The sequence below is a fragment of the Pseudophryne corroboree genome, chromosome 7 (genome assembly GCF_028390025.1).
Source record: "Pseudophryne corroboree isolate aPseCor3 chromosome 7, aPseCor3.hap2, whole genome shotgun sequence".
Lineage (NCBI taxonomy): Eukaryota > Metazoa > Chordata > Amphibia > Anura > Myobatrachidae > Pseudophryne > Pseudophryne corroboree.
In genome coordinates, this window is record NC_086450.1 from 39,498,762 (window position 1) to 39,516,318 (window position 17,557).

A 17,557-nucleotide genomic window follows, 5' to 3' on the forward strand; every position below is an offset into this window, starting at 1 on the left:
ACTGCAGCTGTGCGCCATTGCTCCTCATGCACACCACACACTGCGGTCACTGATGGGTGCAGGGCGCTGGGGGGGGGGGCGCCCTGAGCAGCAATATTAACACCTTGGCTGGCGAACTGACACCATATATAGCCCCAGGGGCTATATAGGTGTTTATTAACCCCTGCCAGAACTTTTACAATAGCGGGAGAAAGCCCGCCGAAAAAGGGGCGGAGCCATCTCCCTCAGCACACTGGCGCCATTTTCCCTCACAGCTCTGCTGGAGGGATCGCTCCCTGGCTCTCCCCTGCAGTCCTGCACTACAGAAAAGGGTTAAAAAGAGAGGGGGGGCACAAATTAGGCGCAGTATATATATATTATGCAGCTATAAGGGAAAACACTCTCTATAGGTGATATCCCTGTGATATATAGCGCTCTGGTGTGTGCTGGCATACTCTCCCTCTGTCTCCCCAAAGGGCTTTGTGGGGTCCTGTCCTCTGTCAGAGCATTCCCTGTGTGTGTGCTGTGTGTCGGTACTGCTGTGTCGACATGTATGATGAGGATAATGATGTGGAGGCGGAGCAAATGCCTGTGAATGGGATGTCACCCCCTGCGGGGTCGACACCGGTGTGGATGGACTTATGGAAGGAATTACGTGACAGTGTCAACTCCTTACATAAAAGGTTTGACGACATAGGACAGCCGGCTGCTCAGCTTGTGCCTGTCCAAGCGTCTCACATGTCATCAGGGGCTCTAAAACGCCCGCTACCTCAGATGGCTGACACAGATGTTGACACGGATACCGACTCCAGTGTCGACGACGATGAGACTAGTGTACTTTCCAATAGGGCCACCCGTTACATGATTGAGGCAATGAAAAATGTATTACACATTTCTGATAATACCCCAGATACCACAAAAAAGGGTATTATGTTTGGTGACAGAAAACTACCAGTAGTTTTCCTGCATCTGAGGAATTGATATGAGGTGTGTGAGGAAGCGTGGACTTCCCCCGATAAGAAATTGATAATTTCTAAGCAGCGTACCCTTTTCCGCCAGAGGATAGGTCACGTTGGGAAATAACCCCTAGGGTAGATAAAGCGGTTACATGCTTATTAAAAAAGGTGGCACTACCGTCACGGATACGGCCGCCCTGAAGGACCTGCTGATAGAAAGCAGAAAACTACCCTTAAAAGCTATATACACACACACGGGCATTATATTGAGACCTGCTATTGCCTCGGCATGGATGTGCAGTGCGGCAGCTGCGTGGTCAGATTCCCTGTCGGATAATATTTATACTATAGATAGGGACAATATTTTGCTGAAAATAGAGCATATAAAAGACGCTGTCTTATACATGCGTGATGCACAGAGGGATATTTGCCGACTGGCATCACTAATAAGCGCTATGTAAAACCATTGCCGCCAGACGGGGGTTATGGACTCTGCAATGGTCGGGCGATGCCGATTCAAAAAGGCACATGGAAGTTTGCCCTAGAAGGGGGTGGAACTGTTTGGGGATGGTCTTTCAGACCTCGTTTCCACAGCTACGGCTGGGAAATCAAAACTTTTGCCACAAGCTACCCCACAGCAAAAGTAAGCACTGTATTATCAGGTACAGTCCCTTCGGCCCCAGAAAAGTAGAGGGCTAGAGGCTCATATTTTCTGCCAAGAGGAAAAGGTAGAGGGAAAAAGCTGCAGCACACAGCTAGTTTCCCGGGAGCAGAAGTTCTCCCCTGCGTCCGGTAAGTCCACAGCATGACGCTGGGGCTGCTCAGGCGGACCCGGGTACGGTGGGGCCCGTCTCAGAAATTTCAGCGCACAGTGGGCTCTCTCACAGGTGGATACCTGGGTTCTTCAAACAGTATCTCGGAGGTACAGGCTGGAATTCGAGACGTCTCCCCCCCGCCGTTTCCTAAAATCTGCCTTACCGGCAACTCCCTCTGCCAGGGAGGCAGTGTTGGTGGCTATCCAAAAAACTGTATTCACAGCAAGTGATTATCAAGGTACCCCTCCTTCAACAGGAAAAGGGTTACTTTTCCACAATGTTTGTGGTACCGAAACCGGACGGTTCGGTGAGACCCATCTTAAATTTAAAATCCTTGAACACATATAACAAAAGATTCAAGTTCAAGATGGAATCGCTCAGGGCGATTATTGCGATCCTGGACGAGGGGGATTACAGGGTCTCTCTGGACATCAAGGATACTTACCTGCATGTCCCCATTTACCCTCCTCACCAGGAGTACCTCAAGATTGTGGTACCGGACTGTCACGATCAGTTCCAGACGCTGCCGTTTGGATTATCCACGGCACCGAGGGTCTTTACCATGGGTAATGACTGAAATGATGATACTCCTTCGCAAGAAGGGAGTTTTAATTATCCCGTACTTGGACATTCTCCTGATACAGGCGAGGTCCAAGGAACAGTTGGTAAGGGGGTAGCACTTTCTCCGGAAGTGCTGCAACAGCAGGACTGGATTCTCAATTCCAAAGTCACAGCTGGTCCCGACGACACGTCTTATGTTCCTGGGAATGATTCTGGAAACAGACCAGAAAAAAGTGTTTCTTCCAATGGAAAAAGCCGAGGAGTTGTCATCTCTAGTCAGAGACATCCTAAAACCGGGACAGGTGTCGGTACATCAATGCACACGAGTCCTGGGAAAAATGGTAGCTTCGTACGAGGCGATTCCATTCGGAAGGTTCCACGCAAGGACTTTCCAGTGGGACCTGTTGGACAAATGGTCCGGGTCCCATCTCCAGACGCAACGGCGAATAACCCTGTCGGCAAGGACCAGGGTGTCGCTGCTGTGGTGGCTGCAGAGGGCTCATCTATTAGAGGGCCGCAGATTCGGAATACAGGACTGGGTCCTGGTGACCACGGATGCCAGCCTTCGGGGCTGGGGTGCAGTCACACAGGGAGAAAATTTCCAAGGACTGTGGTCAAATCAGGAGATTTCGCTTCACATAAATATTCTGGAGCTAAGGGCCATTTACAATGCCTAAGCCAAGCAAGACCCCTGCTTCAGAACCGGCCGGTACTGATCCAATCAGACAACATCACGGCGGTCGCCCATGTAAACAGACAGGGCGGCACAAGAAGCAGGAGGGCAATGGCAGAAGTCACAAGGATTCTCCGATGGGCAGAGAATCATGTGTTAGCTCTGACAGCAGTGTTCATTCCGGGAGTGGACAACTGGGAAGCAGACTTCCTCAGCAGGCACGACCTCCACCCGGGAGAATGGGGACTTCATCCAGAAGTCTTCCAGATGCTGGTAAACCGTTGGGAAAAACCACAGGTGGACATGATGGCGTCCCGCCTCAACAAAAAGCTAAAAAGATATTGCGCCAGGTCAAGGGACCCTCAGGCGATCGCTGTGGACGCTCTAGTGACACCGTGGGTGTACCAGTCGGTTTATGTGTTTCCTCCTCTACCTCTCATACCCAAAGTACTGAGAATAATAAGAAAGCGAGGAGTGAGAACTATTCTCGTGGCTCCGGATTGGCCAAGAAGGGCTTGGTACCCGGAGCTTCAAGAGATGCTTGCAGAGGACCCTTGGCCTCTGCCGCTCAGACAAGACCTGCTGCAGCAGGGACCCTGTCTGTTCCAAGACTTACCGCGGCTGCGTTTGACGGCATGGCGGTTGAACGCCGTCCTAAAGGAAAAAGGCATTCCGGAGGAAGTCATCCCTACCCTGATCAAGGCCAGGAAGGATGTCACCGCAAAACATTATCACCGCATTTGGGGAAAATATGTTGCTTGGTGTGAGGCCAAGAAGGCCCCAACGGAGGAATTTCAACTGGGTCGATTCCTGCATTTCCTGCAAGCAGGTGTGACGTTGGGCCTCAAATTGGGGTCCATTAAGGTCCGGATCTCGGCCCTGTCGATTTTCTTCCAGAAAGAACTGGCTTCACTGCCTGAAGTTCAGACTTTTGTCAAGGGAGTTCTGCATATTCAGCCTCCTTTTGTGCCCCCAGTGGCACCTTGGGATCTCAATGTGGTTTTGGGAGTTTCTGAAATCACATTGGTTTGAGCCACTTAAGACTGTGGATTTAAAATATCTCACGTGGAAAGTGGTTATGTTGTTGGCTCTGGCTTCGGCCAGACGTGTGTCAGAATTGGCGGCTTTGTCCTGTAAAAGCCCCTATCTGATTTTCCATATGGATAGGGCAGAGTTGAGGACTCGTCCTCAGTTTCTCCCGAAGGTGGTATCAGCTTTTCACTTGAACCAACCTATTGTGGTGCCTGCGGCTACTAGGGACTTGGAGGATTCCAAGTTTCTGGACGTAGTCAGGGCCCTGAAAATTTATATTTCCAGGACGGCTGGAGTCAGGAAAACTGACTCACTGTTTATTTTATATGCACCCAACAAGCTGGGTGCACCTGCTTCTAAGCAGACTATCGCATGCTGGATTTGTAGCACTATTCAGCTGGCGCATTCTGCGGTGGGACTACCGCAGCCTAAATGTGTAAAAGCCCATTCCACGAGGAAGGTGGGCTCATCTTGTGCGGCTGCCCGAGGGGTCTCGGCTTTACAACTTTGCCGAGCTGCTACTTGGTCAGGGGCAAACATGTTTGCAAAATTTTATAAATTTGATACCCTGGCTGAGGAGGACCTGGAGTTCTCTCATTTGGTGCTGCAGAGTCATCCGCACTCTCCCGCCCGTTTGGGAGCTTTGGTATAATCCCCATGGTCCTTACGGAGTACCCAGCATCCACTAGGACGTCAGAGAAAATAAGATTTTACTCACCGGTAAATCTATTTCTCGTAGTCCGTAGTGGATGCTGGGCGCCCATCCCAAGTGCGGATTGTCTGCAATACTTGTAAATAGTTATTGTTACAAAAATCGGGTTGTTATTGCGAGCCATCTGTTCAGAGGCTCCATTGTTATCATACTGTTAACCGGGGTTCCTATCACGAGTTATATGGTGTGATTGGTGTGGCTGGTATGAGTCTTACCCGGGATTCAAAATCTTTCCTTATTGTGTCAGCTCTTCCGGGCACAGTGTCCTAACTGAGGCTTGGAGGAGGGTCATAGGGGGAGGAGCCAGTGCACACCAGGTAGACCTAAATCTTTCTTTAGAGTGCCCAGTCTCCTGCGGAGCCCGTCTATTCCCCATGGTCCTTACGGAGTACCCAGCATCCACTACGGACTACGAGAAATAGATTTACCGGTGAGTAAAATCTTATTATTTCACTTTCCCAGCACAGGGGCCAGCGGTCACATAGTGTGGGGCGTCCCCTGTCAGCAGGCGCCACTACGGGGCTTAGAGTAGATCAATCCCGGAGCGCGCTGACCTGCGGTCCGGTATCCTTTAGTCAGCACGCGCCGCTACGGGACTGAAGGAGAGCAGTCCTGGTGCGAGCGGGCCAGCGGTAACGCAGTGTGGGGCGTCCCCTGTCATCAGTCCCAGAGCGCGCTGACCTGCGGTCACGCTCTGGGGAGCGGGCCAGTATCAGTTAGTCAGGCGCCGCCGGCCAGTGGCATCGCACTGTATCCCCTGTCAGCAGCCGCTACAAAGGAGGAGAGCGGTCCCGGAGCGCGGCGGCCAGAGTGAGTGCAGCACGAGGGTGATTCCTTCGGTCGTGTGCGGGGGCGGACAGCGGGGATCGAGAGTGCACAGTGCGCTCTGTCAACTTCCCTTTTGTCAGCGGCCCAGAGTTAGTGTTTAGAAAGGGAAATGAGGTGTATAGAAATTTTTAAAGGCGGCCATCTTTTTATTTCCAGTCAGGCGCCAAATATACGGGGCATGGATGAGCCCTCCCCCTCTTTAAAAGAAAGGGATAAACGAGGGATTTTTGTGTAGTTACAACTCCCTCTGCTGGCGAAACTAGATATTAACTCCCTCTGCTGGGGAAATTTATATGAATCCTATGAGGATCTAACCTGAGTCTTATTATCAATATTTTCAATGGATTTCTATTGCAAAGATCCTGACGAAAATACGAGGAAGCAAGTGGATTCCAACTCTACCATCGTAACTGACCTACAGTTGGGTGTGTGAGGGTTGCAAGTCGGCTGGTTTAAAAATGTATTTATTTAATTATTGTTTTTCTTTTTTGTTCTCTTCCATTTTAGAGAAGCAAAAGTTACCAGCCGGACAATCCGATACCCTTGCTTCCGTCTTCTATCACAGTCTTTCTCTTCCTAGTTTGGGTGAAAGCGCTGTCTGGTACGGGGTTTAGTCAACACGCAAAAGACGGGTTGGCAGCTCCGGGGTGTGCGATTCCTGCTTAAACATGGACGCTCCACCTGGGAGCAGTGCTCCGTCTGGGTCATGAGAAGACAACCTTGCAGATAGACTCTCCAAGGTGATGAAAGAATCACGCAAGCAGCAATCTGATGGGCTGCGGGATTCTCAAAAAAGATGGAAGAATTTCTCATCAAATTGACACCGCTCGCACAAAAAAAAAAAAAAAAAAGTGCGCAAGGCAGTTAAAAGACCTCTTCCTATTATGCGGAAAGAGGAGGAGAGGAGGGTCTTCTCATTAATACAGAGGGTGAGTTAATTAAATCTCACCTGGACGCTGATTTTCCGAAAGAGGACACTGAAATCTCTGGTTTGGATCCCTTAATTGACGCAGTGAAAGAGATCCTAAACTTTCAGGTAGAAGACGTTACGGATCCAGAGGATTTCGAGTGATTCGACTCTCGAACACCGCTTTCAGCAGGATTTCCCATTCCTAAACCTTTTCTATCTCAAATGAGTAAGGTTTAAGGACGAACCCTGATAAATGTTTTCAATTTCCGAAGCGGTTTAAGTACTTACCCCTTACCTAAGGGTGTAATGAATAAGTGGGAGACTCCATCAGTAGTGGAGGAAGGTGTCAACGAATACAATCTTACCAATTCCTAAGGTAACGACTTTAAAGGATGCTTCAGATCATAAGGTTGACACAGCTTTGAAGTCAATTTTTATAACAAGGAGTACAACACAGAACTACGATCGTCTGTGTTTGGGTAAACAAGGCTATGGGAGCATGGTCTGGAACATAGCTTGGAAGAGATTCCCAAATGGCGGATGACATTCGGGAATTGGCTTCATACTTGGTCAAGCCTCTAAGGATATTTAGCACAAGGAGCCTCTGATGCCAAGAAGGCGGTAGAATCCATCCCCTTTTGGGGGTGAGATACCTTTCGGTCCACAGTTGGACAAGTGCATTTCACATGCTACAAAGTCCACATTTCTGCCTACTCCTTATACAAGAACCATTCCACAGGTTGAGAGTGGTTATTCGGGACCAGCGTTTAATAAATTGAGATCGCTGTCCTTTCCAGCGGGGCAGAGGTAGAGACCGCTCATAGACAGCAAACAATGGTTGGCTGTGGCCTAACTAGAACAGCGGCCGCCTGCAATGCTTGAAGACCCGGGTTCGATACAGAGTTCGGCACCCATTTATTTGGCATGACGACCTACCAACTCACCTGGGGTCCCCCCTGGGTGAGCGCACGTCGGAAAGGTTTTCGGGACATCTAGGCCAAAACCACACCTGAACTTTGAATAACCAACCTTATCTCCCAGGGGTACAAACTGGATTTTCAACAGGGGCCTGACTACCAGTTTTGTTTTTGTTTTTCACAACGGGTCTGCCTCGGGCTTTCAGAAAGCAAAAGCTTTACTGACAGTAATTCCAGATTTGCTACGGTCAGGGGTCATACTCCAGTTCCCGTCTCGCAGAGAGGAACAGGTTTTCTAGTCCGATCTTTTTGTTGTGCCGAAAGCCAGATAGAACGGTCAGACCGATACTCAATTTAATGGTTTTAAACCAATCTCTAAGGGTCTGTGAATTCCGGATAGAATCATTCCAGTCGGTCATGGCAGGCTTGCACAAGGCCATTGCATGGTATCCATGGACATAAAGGAGGCATATCTGCATATCCCAGTCTGGACACCAGGCTTACTTAGGGTTCACACTGGTGACGGATCACTCCCAATTCAGGGTGTTACTGTTCGGTCTATCAGCTCCAAGAATCTTTACAAAGATCAGGGCAGTCATGATTATACCTTATATAGACGATTTAAGGAATAGAGCAATATCTCAGGAACTGCTCATCAAAGAGGTTCAGACGTTGCATCATTTTCTCATTCAACATGAGTGGAGTGTGATGTTACAGTAATCCGACCTCATGCCAACTCCGTGGATTCAATTCTTCGATTTCATCTTGGCCACGGTACCATTGAGAGTATTCTTACCAGAGCATAAGGTCCAGGTCCTACAAAGATTAGTTGCTCAGGTACTGAGACACAAACGTTTTCTCTACACCTCTGTGTGCAACTTCTCGGGAAGAGGCCGTTGTTCTACGCTATCCAATACGGCAGACTTCCTTTTCGACAATTCCAGATAAACCTCATTGCTTAGGGAGCAAGTTCGCACTGGTTTCTATAACAAAGAATCCGGTTTCCACCGCGCATACGAACCTCCTTAAATTGGTGGTGGTTACATAGGAATCTCGCAGCTGGCAAGAGATTCGGCATTTGGGATTAAGGGATCCTGACAACAGACGACAGTTTCAGAGGTTTGGGTGTCGTCTTAGAGAAACATCAGTTTCAGGGCAGATGGACGTTACTGGAGGGCAACCTGCCCATAAACATTCTCGAACTGAGAGCGGTGTACTTAGCCGAAGACCTAGTCATGGGTCAACACATCAGGATACGGTCGGACAATGTCATGACGACGGCTTGCTTAGACCGTAAAGGAGGAACAATGAGCAGGAAGGCGCCAAGGGCTGACACAAGGTTCTTGTTGTCGGCAGAAAGGCGACGCCTCATCCTCGGCAGTGTTCATTCCAGAGGATGAGTACTGGGAAAGCAGATTCTCTCATGTCGCCAGGACAGGCATCCGGGAGAGTGGTGCCTACACGGATATTCGACATTGTGGTATGGAGATGGGGTCTACCTCAAGTGGACCTAATGACGTCTGGACAAAAACATCAGCTGCCCAGATAGGTGTCCAGGACAAGGGATCCAGCAGTGGACACATTAACGCTTCCTTGGTGTTGCAGGAGGGTTTAAATTTTTCCTCCTTTCCCACGCATACCCAGGTTTCTGAAAGGGTTGAAAAGAGAATGAATGTGGGCGATCCTGATCGCACCAGACTGATCCCGCAGGAGTTGTACTCAGAACTGCAAGGATTATTAGGGGAAGATCCTTGGCGGTAACCTCGGAGGGAGGACCTGTTATCTCAGGGACCGTTTCATCACCAGTCCTGCACAGGTCGCGTTTAACGGCGTGGCTCTTGAAACCCGGATCTTAAGAGACAGAGGGATACCAAGAACGGCCATTTCTACGATGTTTGTCGCTAGGTACTACTACATAGATTGGAAGAGATATATGGCCTGGTATCAAGTACGTGGGTGGAATTCGACGAACTTCCACTTATCCAGACTTCTAATTTTCCTTCAGGCCGGTCTAGAGGTAGAACTGATACTGGGCGTTCTGAAGGTTCAACTTTCGGCTCTCTCCATCCGGCATCCTTGCCAGAGGTCAAACCTTTTTACTGGGGGTTCTGAGCATACGTTCCCCTTTTTCGTCCTCCCACTTAATTTTGGAGTTTTTTGAAGACTCCAATTTTTGAGCCGTTTACAAGAAAGACCTGAAATATCTCTTGGGAGATCACATTATTGCTTACCTTGATTTCGGCCAGGCGGGTTCATGAGTTGGGAGCCTTATAGGGTAGACGGCCTTTTTTCATTTTTCAGGCGGATAGGACGGCATTCTGTACAGGATCAGATTTCCTTCCAGAGTTTGTTTTGGGGGTTCACGTAAACCAGCCATGCATGGTCCCCTCTTCCTAGGGTCTTGCAGATGGGTCTTGCAAATGGGGACGTGTCTTTGCATGTTGTCCGAGCTTTTAGGGGTATACGTGTAGGTTACATCGACTTTTCCGAAGGTCGGACCAATTGTTTTGTTTTTAGATGGGCCAAAGAAGTTTTGGCCTGCGCCTATGCAGTCTTTTGTCTAGACGGATTTGTCTTGCCATTCGGCAAGCTTATATTTCCTGTAACACAGGTTTCGGTTCAGGCGGGTGCTTCTACCACCCGATCAGTGGGGGCCTCATGGGCGAATGCCAGAGGTGTTTCCACTACTCAGCTTTGCAGAGTGGCAACGTGGTCTTTAGCCCACACGTTCACGAAGTATTACAGGTTTGATAACTTTGCATCCGGAGACTCTAAGTTCGGACGTTTAGTTTTGCAGGCCACCGACAGTACTCCCTCCCTTGGGGATAACTTTGGGACGTCCCCTAATGTAAATGGATGCTCCGGTGTCCCCTAGTGGATGAAAGAGAAAAGAGGATTTTGGTACTTACCGATAAATCCATTTCTCTGAATCCTCTAGGGGACACTGGACGCCCGCCTTGGTGCTGTCAGCCTGCTGTGTTCGAAGTTCTTGTTTAAACAGTTCGTACAAACAGCGTTCGTTTTTCGGTTAACCGTTTCTTGAATACTGTTTGACATGTTGTACGGTTCGGTTCCTCGCCAGGTGGTCTAGTATCCTGTCTTATTCTCTCAGTCAAATTTTCCAAACTGAGGGAGGAGGGATGTGAAGGGGGAGGAGCCGGCTGTGCACACAATGCTAATTTTAGATTGTGCCACACCTCCGGTTGCAAGCTTCACACCCCTAATGTAAATGGATGCTCCAGTGTCCCCTAGAGGATTCAGAGAAATGGATTTATCGGTAAGTACCAAAATCCTCTTTTCTCTAACCCATTATTTAGAATTGATGGTAATATGTGGATCTTTATTTATTACCAGTTATTTATATAGCGCACACATATTCCGCAGCACTTTACAGTGAATGTTTACTCATTCACATCAGTCCCTGCCCCAGTGGAGCTTACACTCTATATTCCCTATCACATGTACACGCAGACACATTCACGCTAGGGTTAATTTTTGTTGGGAGCCAATTAACCTACCAGTATATTTTTTGGATTGTGGGAGGAAACCGGAGTACCCGGAGGAAACCCACGCAAGTACGGGGAGAATATACAAACTCCACACAGGTAGGGCCATGGTGGGAATCAAACCCATGACCTCAGTGCTGTGAGGCAGTAATGCTAACCATTACACCATCCGTGCTGCCCCATCTTGTGACCATTGGGGGCCCTGGCGTGTATATTTGCCTATCACTCTGTGTATAGAGATTAGCAGTGCTGTTCTTATTCCTAATAAAACCAGTTTCTGTATACAGCATGTGCATATTCCGCAGCGCTATACAGAGAATATTACTCATACAGGTCAGCCCTTGTCCCAGTGGAGCTTACAATCTATACTCCTTACCACATGGGCACATATACACACTAGGGTTAATTTTATTATTGTCAGATGCCAGATAACCTAAGAGGAAACTGGAGCAGTCGGAGGAAACCCACGGCAATGAGAGAACATACAAACTCTACACATAATAGGGTCTTGGTCAGGAATTGAACTCATGACCTCAGAATTGTGAGGCAGTAATGCTAACCACTACACCAACCATAGAGAAAACATAGTCGCTGCTTTAAGTACTAGAACATAAGTATTTACTGTTTTTTTTGTTTTCTGAACCAGTGCATTTCCTAGTGGCGGAACGTCGGCGCTGCAGAACAACGTGGCCCTTTCCTGTCAGTGGTAGCGTCACCCTATTGGCGTCATTGCATCTCCTCTGCTCATTACATTACTGTCTGCAGCAAATAGCACACGGCGCAATTCTATCAATGTGTACCCCGGTCTAGAATTTGTATTGGATACTATTGTCGCCCACAGAGGATTCTTACCGTCTAATGCCAGCGTCTCCTTTGACAGATTATTATACTTGCTCCAGCAAGAGAGCTCAAGCACAGAACTGAAGACAGAATGTGCTGTGGTTCTGGGCAGCTTGTCTATGGGCACCGAGAACAACGTCAAATCTCTGCTAGACTGTCACATTATCCCGGTCCTGCTGCAAGGTAGTGGTGACCTTTACACTGCTGAGCTCAGGCCTCACACGCTGTAATGACCTGCCCGCCTTTCCTCATTCTGACAGATTCCTTACTGTGCCTTTTCAGGTCTGCTGTCAGCAGACATCCGATTCATTGAAGCTTGCCTGCGATGCCTCCGTACAATTTTCACCAGCCCAGTCACGCCGGTGGAGCTCTTGTACACGGTAACGAAATTTAATTTACAACCGCATAGTGTCGCCAGTTTGGCCAAGGGGACCATGTACATATTATAGCAGGCTGGGGAGGAAATCTAATCTGGTTGGAATAATAAATTCATATACTTATAATTGCTTCAAGATTATTTTATATATTTACTTTAAGTACTGCACATGTTTTGCCGCTTTAGTAAAATTTATGCTACTTAAAGTGATTTTTCTTTTCTGTTTTTATTTTATTTTTTGGACACTATACCACATTGATTTTATCTATTTATTTTGTTCCCCCTTTGAAAGCCCAGTACATTAACCTGAAGTGCAAGGCAAAACAGATGAGCAACATCAGCTCGCGTGACTGCAAATTTCAAGCGTATGGGGCAGATTTACTAAATGGGGGTGTTTCAAAGCTAATAATGACTGGCGTCTTTGATCGATGGATTCTTAACCGCAGTAGTAAATAATGCTTAATCAGGCTTGCTTAGCAATTAATTAATATTGCACTTTGAAATCCATCTTTCAAAGCTGCCGATCTTGGGCAGGTTTGAAAAAGCCCCTTGATCTGGACTATTATAATGAAAGTATCCCTACTTCTACTTGGAGTGCATTCTAAGGCTTGTAGTGAGGATGGAAAGAAAAGAAAACCTAATTTTAATACTAGATGATGTTTTAAATCGCTTGAATAGCGCTAAAATTATTCAGTGTGTCCTCCACTGTGGTCAACAACATTTACTTTTTCATGAACAGCATTTTCTCTTCTTGTCACAAGGTGGTGATACGATTGCTAAGGCCACTGACTTAAAACACCTTGGTTGTGTGTTGTGTTTTTTTTTTTTTTTTTTAAGATCCAGTTGTATCAGACGTCAGCACTAGACATAATGTGCTGGCTATTCCAGTTAGCATGTTACTTTTGGCCATAGAGAGAGCCTCAGAACTCACTCCATCTATTGTGTAAGCACACATCGGATGCACAGATGGCCAGAGTACTCTCAGCCAGGACATAGTGGTTACCTGAAGTATGTCACAAGTGGGAAATATTATAGAATGCTCATAAAATCTTTTAAATCCATAGCAGTGGCCAAATAAGTATTTGTAGGGATACGTGCGACGTATGGCGGTCACAATTGAAATTCGAATGCAATTGTCTGCCCATATATAAAGCTGCAAGGACTGCACCGCTTCCCAGTACTGTTATCTGCGCATACACCTTCCCCCGCTGGGTGCTGCCCGTCAGCATGCAATTGACTCAGAATACAGTGTAACTCTGACATAACGCCCGTTCCATGTGTATTATACAGTTTCAATCAGGTGTCTATCTTCACGTCTCTCGTTAAAGCCTTTCTCCCTGTCTCTCTTCCTGTAGGATGCCATGGTAATTCCCCACCTCATGCTTTTGCTCAGCAGATCCATATACTCCCAGGAGTACATCTGCCAGATCTTCGCCCACTGCTGCAAAGTACGTTTTTCTGTATCCATTGTCAATGTTTGTGTTCGGTTTTGTCATTGGCCCTACTTGGGCTTGGATAGCGATTGTTGCTAGTGCATGGATATAGTGAGTGTTGGCCGTATTTGTCCTGCTTAAACATTGATTTGGTTCAGTCAAATGAAGACTTTTGTCTTTGAATCTCCCTTTTGTCTGCTGCAGGCTCCCGATCATCAGACCATCTTGTTTAACCATGGAGTGGTCCAAAATATCGCTCACCTGCTAACATCTGTGTCTTCTAAAGTAAGTCAATAACTTTTACATCATTTGGGGTGAAAATAATTGTGTATAACATGTACATAACATCCATAACTGCTAGGAATATCTGCTTTGGGTTACATAAAGTTGTGCCAAGCGGAATCCCATAGTTCGCTGCGCTACTTCTAATCCTATCACTGTTGTTATTGCTATCTGTGAGGCTCCTGAGCTGTAGGTCAGATACTTTCATCTGTCAAGTGAGCTGCTCAGGGACTGTCTCTATAAAATGTACCTCCGTGTGCGCACTGGAAATAGGACAGAGAGCAGTGGGGTGTGGGAGACATCTAGGACATGTTACCACTGAAGACCTCTCCTTTCTAATGAAGTTGCTGCAGTTCTTATTTCCCTTATCAGTGGGCGGCAGAGCAGCCAGAGTGACCTGAATAGACACTTCTGAGTAATGCAGTATGCTGTGATTGGTTACTGCCATTTAGCATCAGCCAAAGTTCACTGACTGTATCTGCTTTCCGATGTATTTCTTAATTTAGCATATATGTCGCGTTGTAGCTTCATCCAATGGCGCTTATAGTGTAATGGCCACTATTAGTATTTTTCTCGCATTGAAGCTGGAATAAAGTCGCAAGTTAAGGACAACACTGCGTGGCGGGATGCATGGCGTGGTTTACTGATAACGGTCGTCCTTTTGCCGTTTTCCCCAGGTTAGTGTCCAAATTGTTCACCTCAGCTGCATGCAGTGTCCTGGGTACATTTGTACTTTTATCGCTTTACAGATGGGAATAAGACGCACGTTCAGTACAGTGACAGGACGCATGGTAGAATCTCCACAGCGTAATGCGCTAATTACAGCGGTCTTTTGGAGAGCTGCATGTTATAAGCAAGACAGACGTAGGCAGTCATCTGTCGTGTTGGCTGCTTGTACATTGCGAGATTCTACTTTTGTGGATTAGCGCTTTATGCATTCCCATTTCTCTTACGTCCTAGAGGATGCTGGGATCCATTTTAGTACCATGGGGTATAGACGGTTCCGCAGGAGCCTTCGGCACTTTAAGACTTTTCAACAGTGTGAACTGGCTCCTCTATCTATGCCCCTCCTCCAGACCTCAGTTTAGAAAATGTGCCCAGGAGACTGGATGCACACTAGTGGAGCTCTACAGAGTTCTGCTAGAAAAAGACTTTGTTAGGTTTTTTATTTTACAGGGAAGCTGCTGGCAACCGTTTCCCTGCATCATGGGACTTAGGGGGGGAAGTAGGAACCAACTTTTCAATTCGTTAATGGTTCTGCTTCCGCTGACAGGACACCATTAGCTCCTGAAGGGTACTGAACACAGCCCAAGCCTGGCCAGCGTTCACTCCCACAGCACTGCCGCCACCCCCTAACAGAGCCAGAAGGCTGGTGAATATATTACCGGAGTCCTGCAGAGAGGGGATCCTTCGGTCATCGTTGGCGGCAAAAAAAGGTACAGCGCAGCGGCTGAAGCTGCGCAAGCACGCATCTCAAAACACACACAGGGTGCGGGGGCGGAAGTGTTTATTACATTAGGTGAGCGTGCCTAATATTGAAATAAAGCGCTGAAGGTTTTGTATAATAAATATACATATACAATTCTCTTCATATAGGGCGCAGTGTGTGAACTGGCAAATCTCTCCGCGTTTCTCTGACAGATTGTGGTGTGAAAGTGCACGTTTGTGACATGTCAGACAATGGAGAGAGCTCTTCCCCTGAGGAAGCCATTTTAAAAAAGCGCAGGAGTGTAATGTGGTGGCCCCTCCCTCACAGAAGGAGCCAGAGTGGGTGAGAAAATGACAAAGTAATATGTCAAAGCTTTCTAGAAAATTCTCTTGGAGAAAGTCAGTGGAGGATGTACTATTTGCTGATCCCTCCACGTCATCCACACGGGACCCCTCAAGTTCCCAGAAAAGGTCTCTGGCCCAGATAATGCAAGGGGACACAGACACAGATTCCGCCTCTGACGGGGATTTGAGAGGGGTAGACCCCAAATTAGCCAAAAGCATACAATGTATGATAGTTGCTATAAAGGAAGTGTTGGAGTTTCCTGAAACAACACTGGTCCCTGAGGAAAAGGATTATTTTAAATTAAATAAAGGTTGTGACTTTTCCTCCTTCAAAGGATTTGAATGCGTTCTTTGAAGAATCCTGGGCTAACCCAGAGAAGAAATTTACCCTTCCCAGAAGGATACGTGTAGCGTACCCTTTCCCTGAGGAAGACAGGCACAAATGGGAGACACCCCCAATGATAGACACCTCAGTTTCTCGGCTGTCTAAGAAAATAGTTTTGCCTGCCCCTGGTTCAGCCTCTTTAAAAGATCCAGCTGACCATATATTAGAAACAACCCTAAAATCCATATATACGGCTAATGGAACGGTGCTCAGGCCCACCATTGCTTGTGCATGGGTAGGTAACGCTGTGGAAAAATGGTTTGACAACTTGCTTGTTAACATAAACACAGTTGACAGGGATGAAATAGTCCTAACTCTCGGCCATATAAAAAATGCTGCAGGTTACTTAGTTGAAGCTATGAAGGATATTGGGTTGCTGAGTTCAAGATCCTCCGCTATGGCGATTTCAGCCCGCAGGGCGCTGTGGATCCGCCAATGGAATGCTGATGCGGAATAAAAAAAAAGAATATTGAGGCGCTTCCTTCCAATGGAGAAGCCCTCTTTGGAGACAAGCTGGATGCCATGATTTCAACAACAGTCGGTGTATCTGTTCCCTCCACTTCCACTAATACCAAAAGTTCTCAAGATCATCAGAAGAACAAGGGTTCGAGCAATTCTCATTGCTACAGACTGGCCAAGGAGGGCTTGGTATCCAGATCTTCAGGAGTTATTACTGGAAGATCCTCAGCCTCTTCCTCTTCGCGAGGACCTGCTTCAGCAGGGGCCGTTTGTTTATCAAGACTTACCAAGGCTGCGTTTGACGGCATGGCTGTTGAGCGCCAGATCCTAGCCCGTAAGGGTATTCCCAATGAAGTCATTCCCACACTTATTCTGGCCAGGAAAGGGGTAATGTCCAAACATTACCATCGTATTTGGACAAAATATGTATCTTGGTGTGATTCCAAGAAGTCTCCTGTGGTGGAGTTTAAATTAGGACGTCTTCTCCTATTTCTACAGGCGGGTGTGGATGCTGTCTTGAGATTAGGGTCTATCAAGGTCCAAATTTCGGCCTTGTCCATTTTCTTTCAGAAACAGTTGGCTTCCCTTCCTGAGGTCCAGATGTTCGTGAAGGGGGTTCTGCGCATCCAACCTCCCTTTGTGCCTCCTGCGGCGCCATGGGATCTTAATGTGGTGTTGCAGTTCCTTAAATCGGACTGGTTTGAGCCTCTACAAGAGGTAGAGTTGAAGTTTCTCACTTGGAAACTGGTCATGCTGTTGGCCTTGGCCTCAGGCAGACGAGTGTCTGAATTAGGGGCTCTGTCACACAAGAGTCCTTATTTGATTTTTCATGAAGATGGAGCTGAACTGCGGACCCGTCAGCATTTTCTGCCAAAGGTTGTGTCTTATTTCCATATCAACCAACCTGTGGTGGTGCCAGTGGCTTCTGACACCTCAGCCGTTTCAAAGTCCTTGGATGTCGTCAGAGCGTTGAGGACTTATGTTGCAAGAACAGCTCGGATAAGGAAAACAGAATCTTTGTTTGTTTGTCCTCTATGACCCCAGCAAGATTGGGGTCCTGCTTCTAAGCAGACTATTGCACGCTGGCTCAGAGGTACCATTCAGCACGCTTATTCCACGG

General features: G+C 47.5%; 1 protein-coding gene across 6 annotated transcripts in view; it reads left to right on the top strand.

The window, feature by feature from the left end:
- The window catches only part of ARMC8 (armadillo repeat containing 8), a 182,327-nt gene that overhangs the window by 55,841 nt on the left and 108,929 nt on the right, over positions 1 to 17,557 (top strand). For all 6 annotated transcript variants that reach the window (XM_063933049.1, XM_063933050.1, XM_063933053.1 and 3 more), the window contains exons 4-7: positions 11,770 to 11,912; positions 12,012 to 12,109; positions 13,461 to 13,553; positions 13,743 to 13,823. In XM_063933049.1, the coding sequence (XP_063789119.1) occupies positions 11,770 to 11,912; positions 12,012 to 12,109; positions 13,461 to 13,553; positions 13,743 to 13,823 (415 nt within the window). The remainder of the gene's footprint in view (positions 1 to 11,769; positions 11,913 to 12,011; positions 12,110 to 13,460; positions 13,554 to 13,742; positions 13,824 to 17,557) is intronic.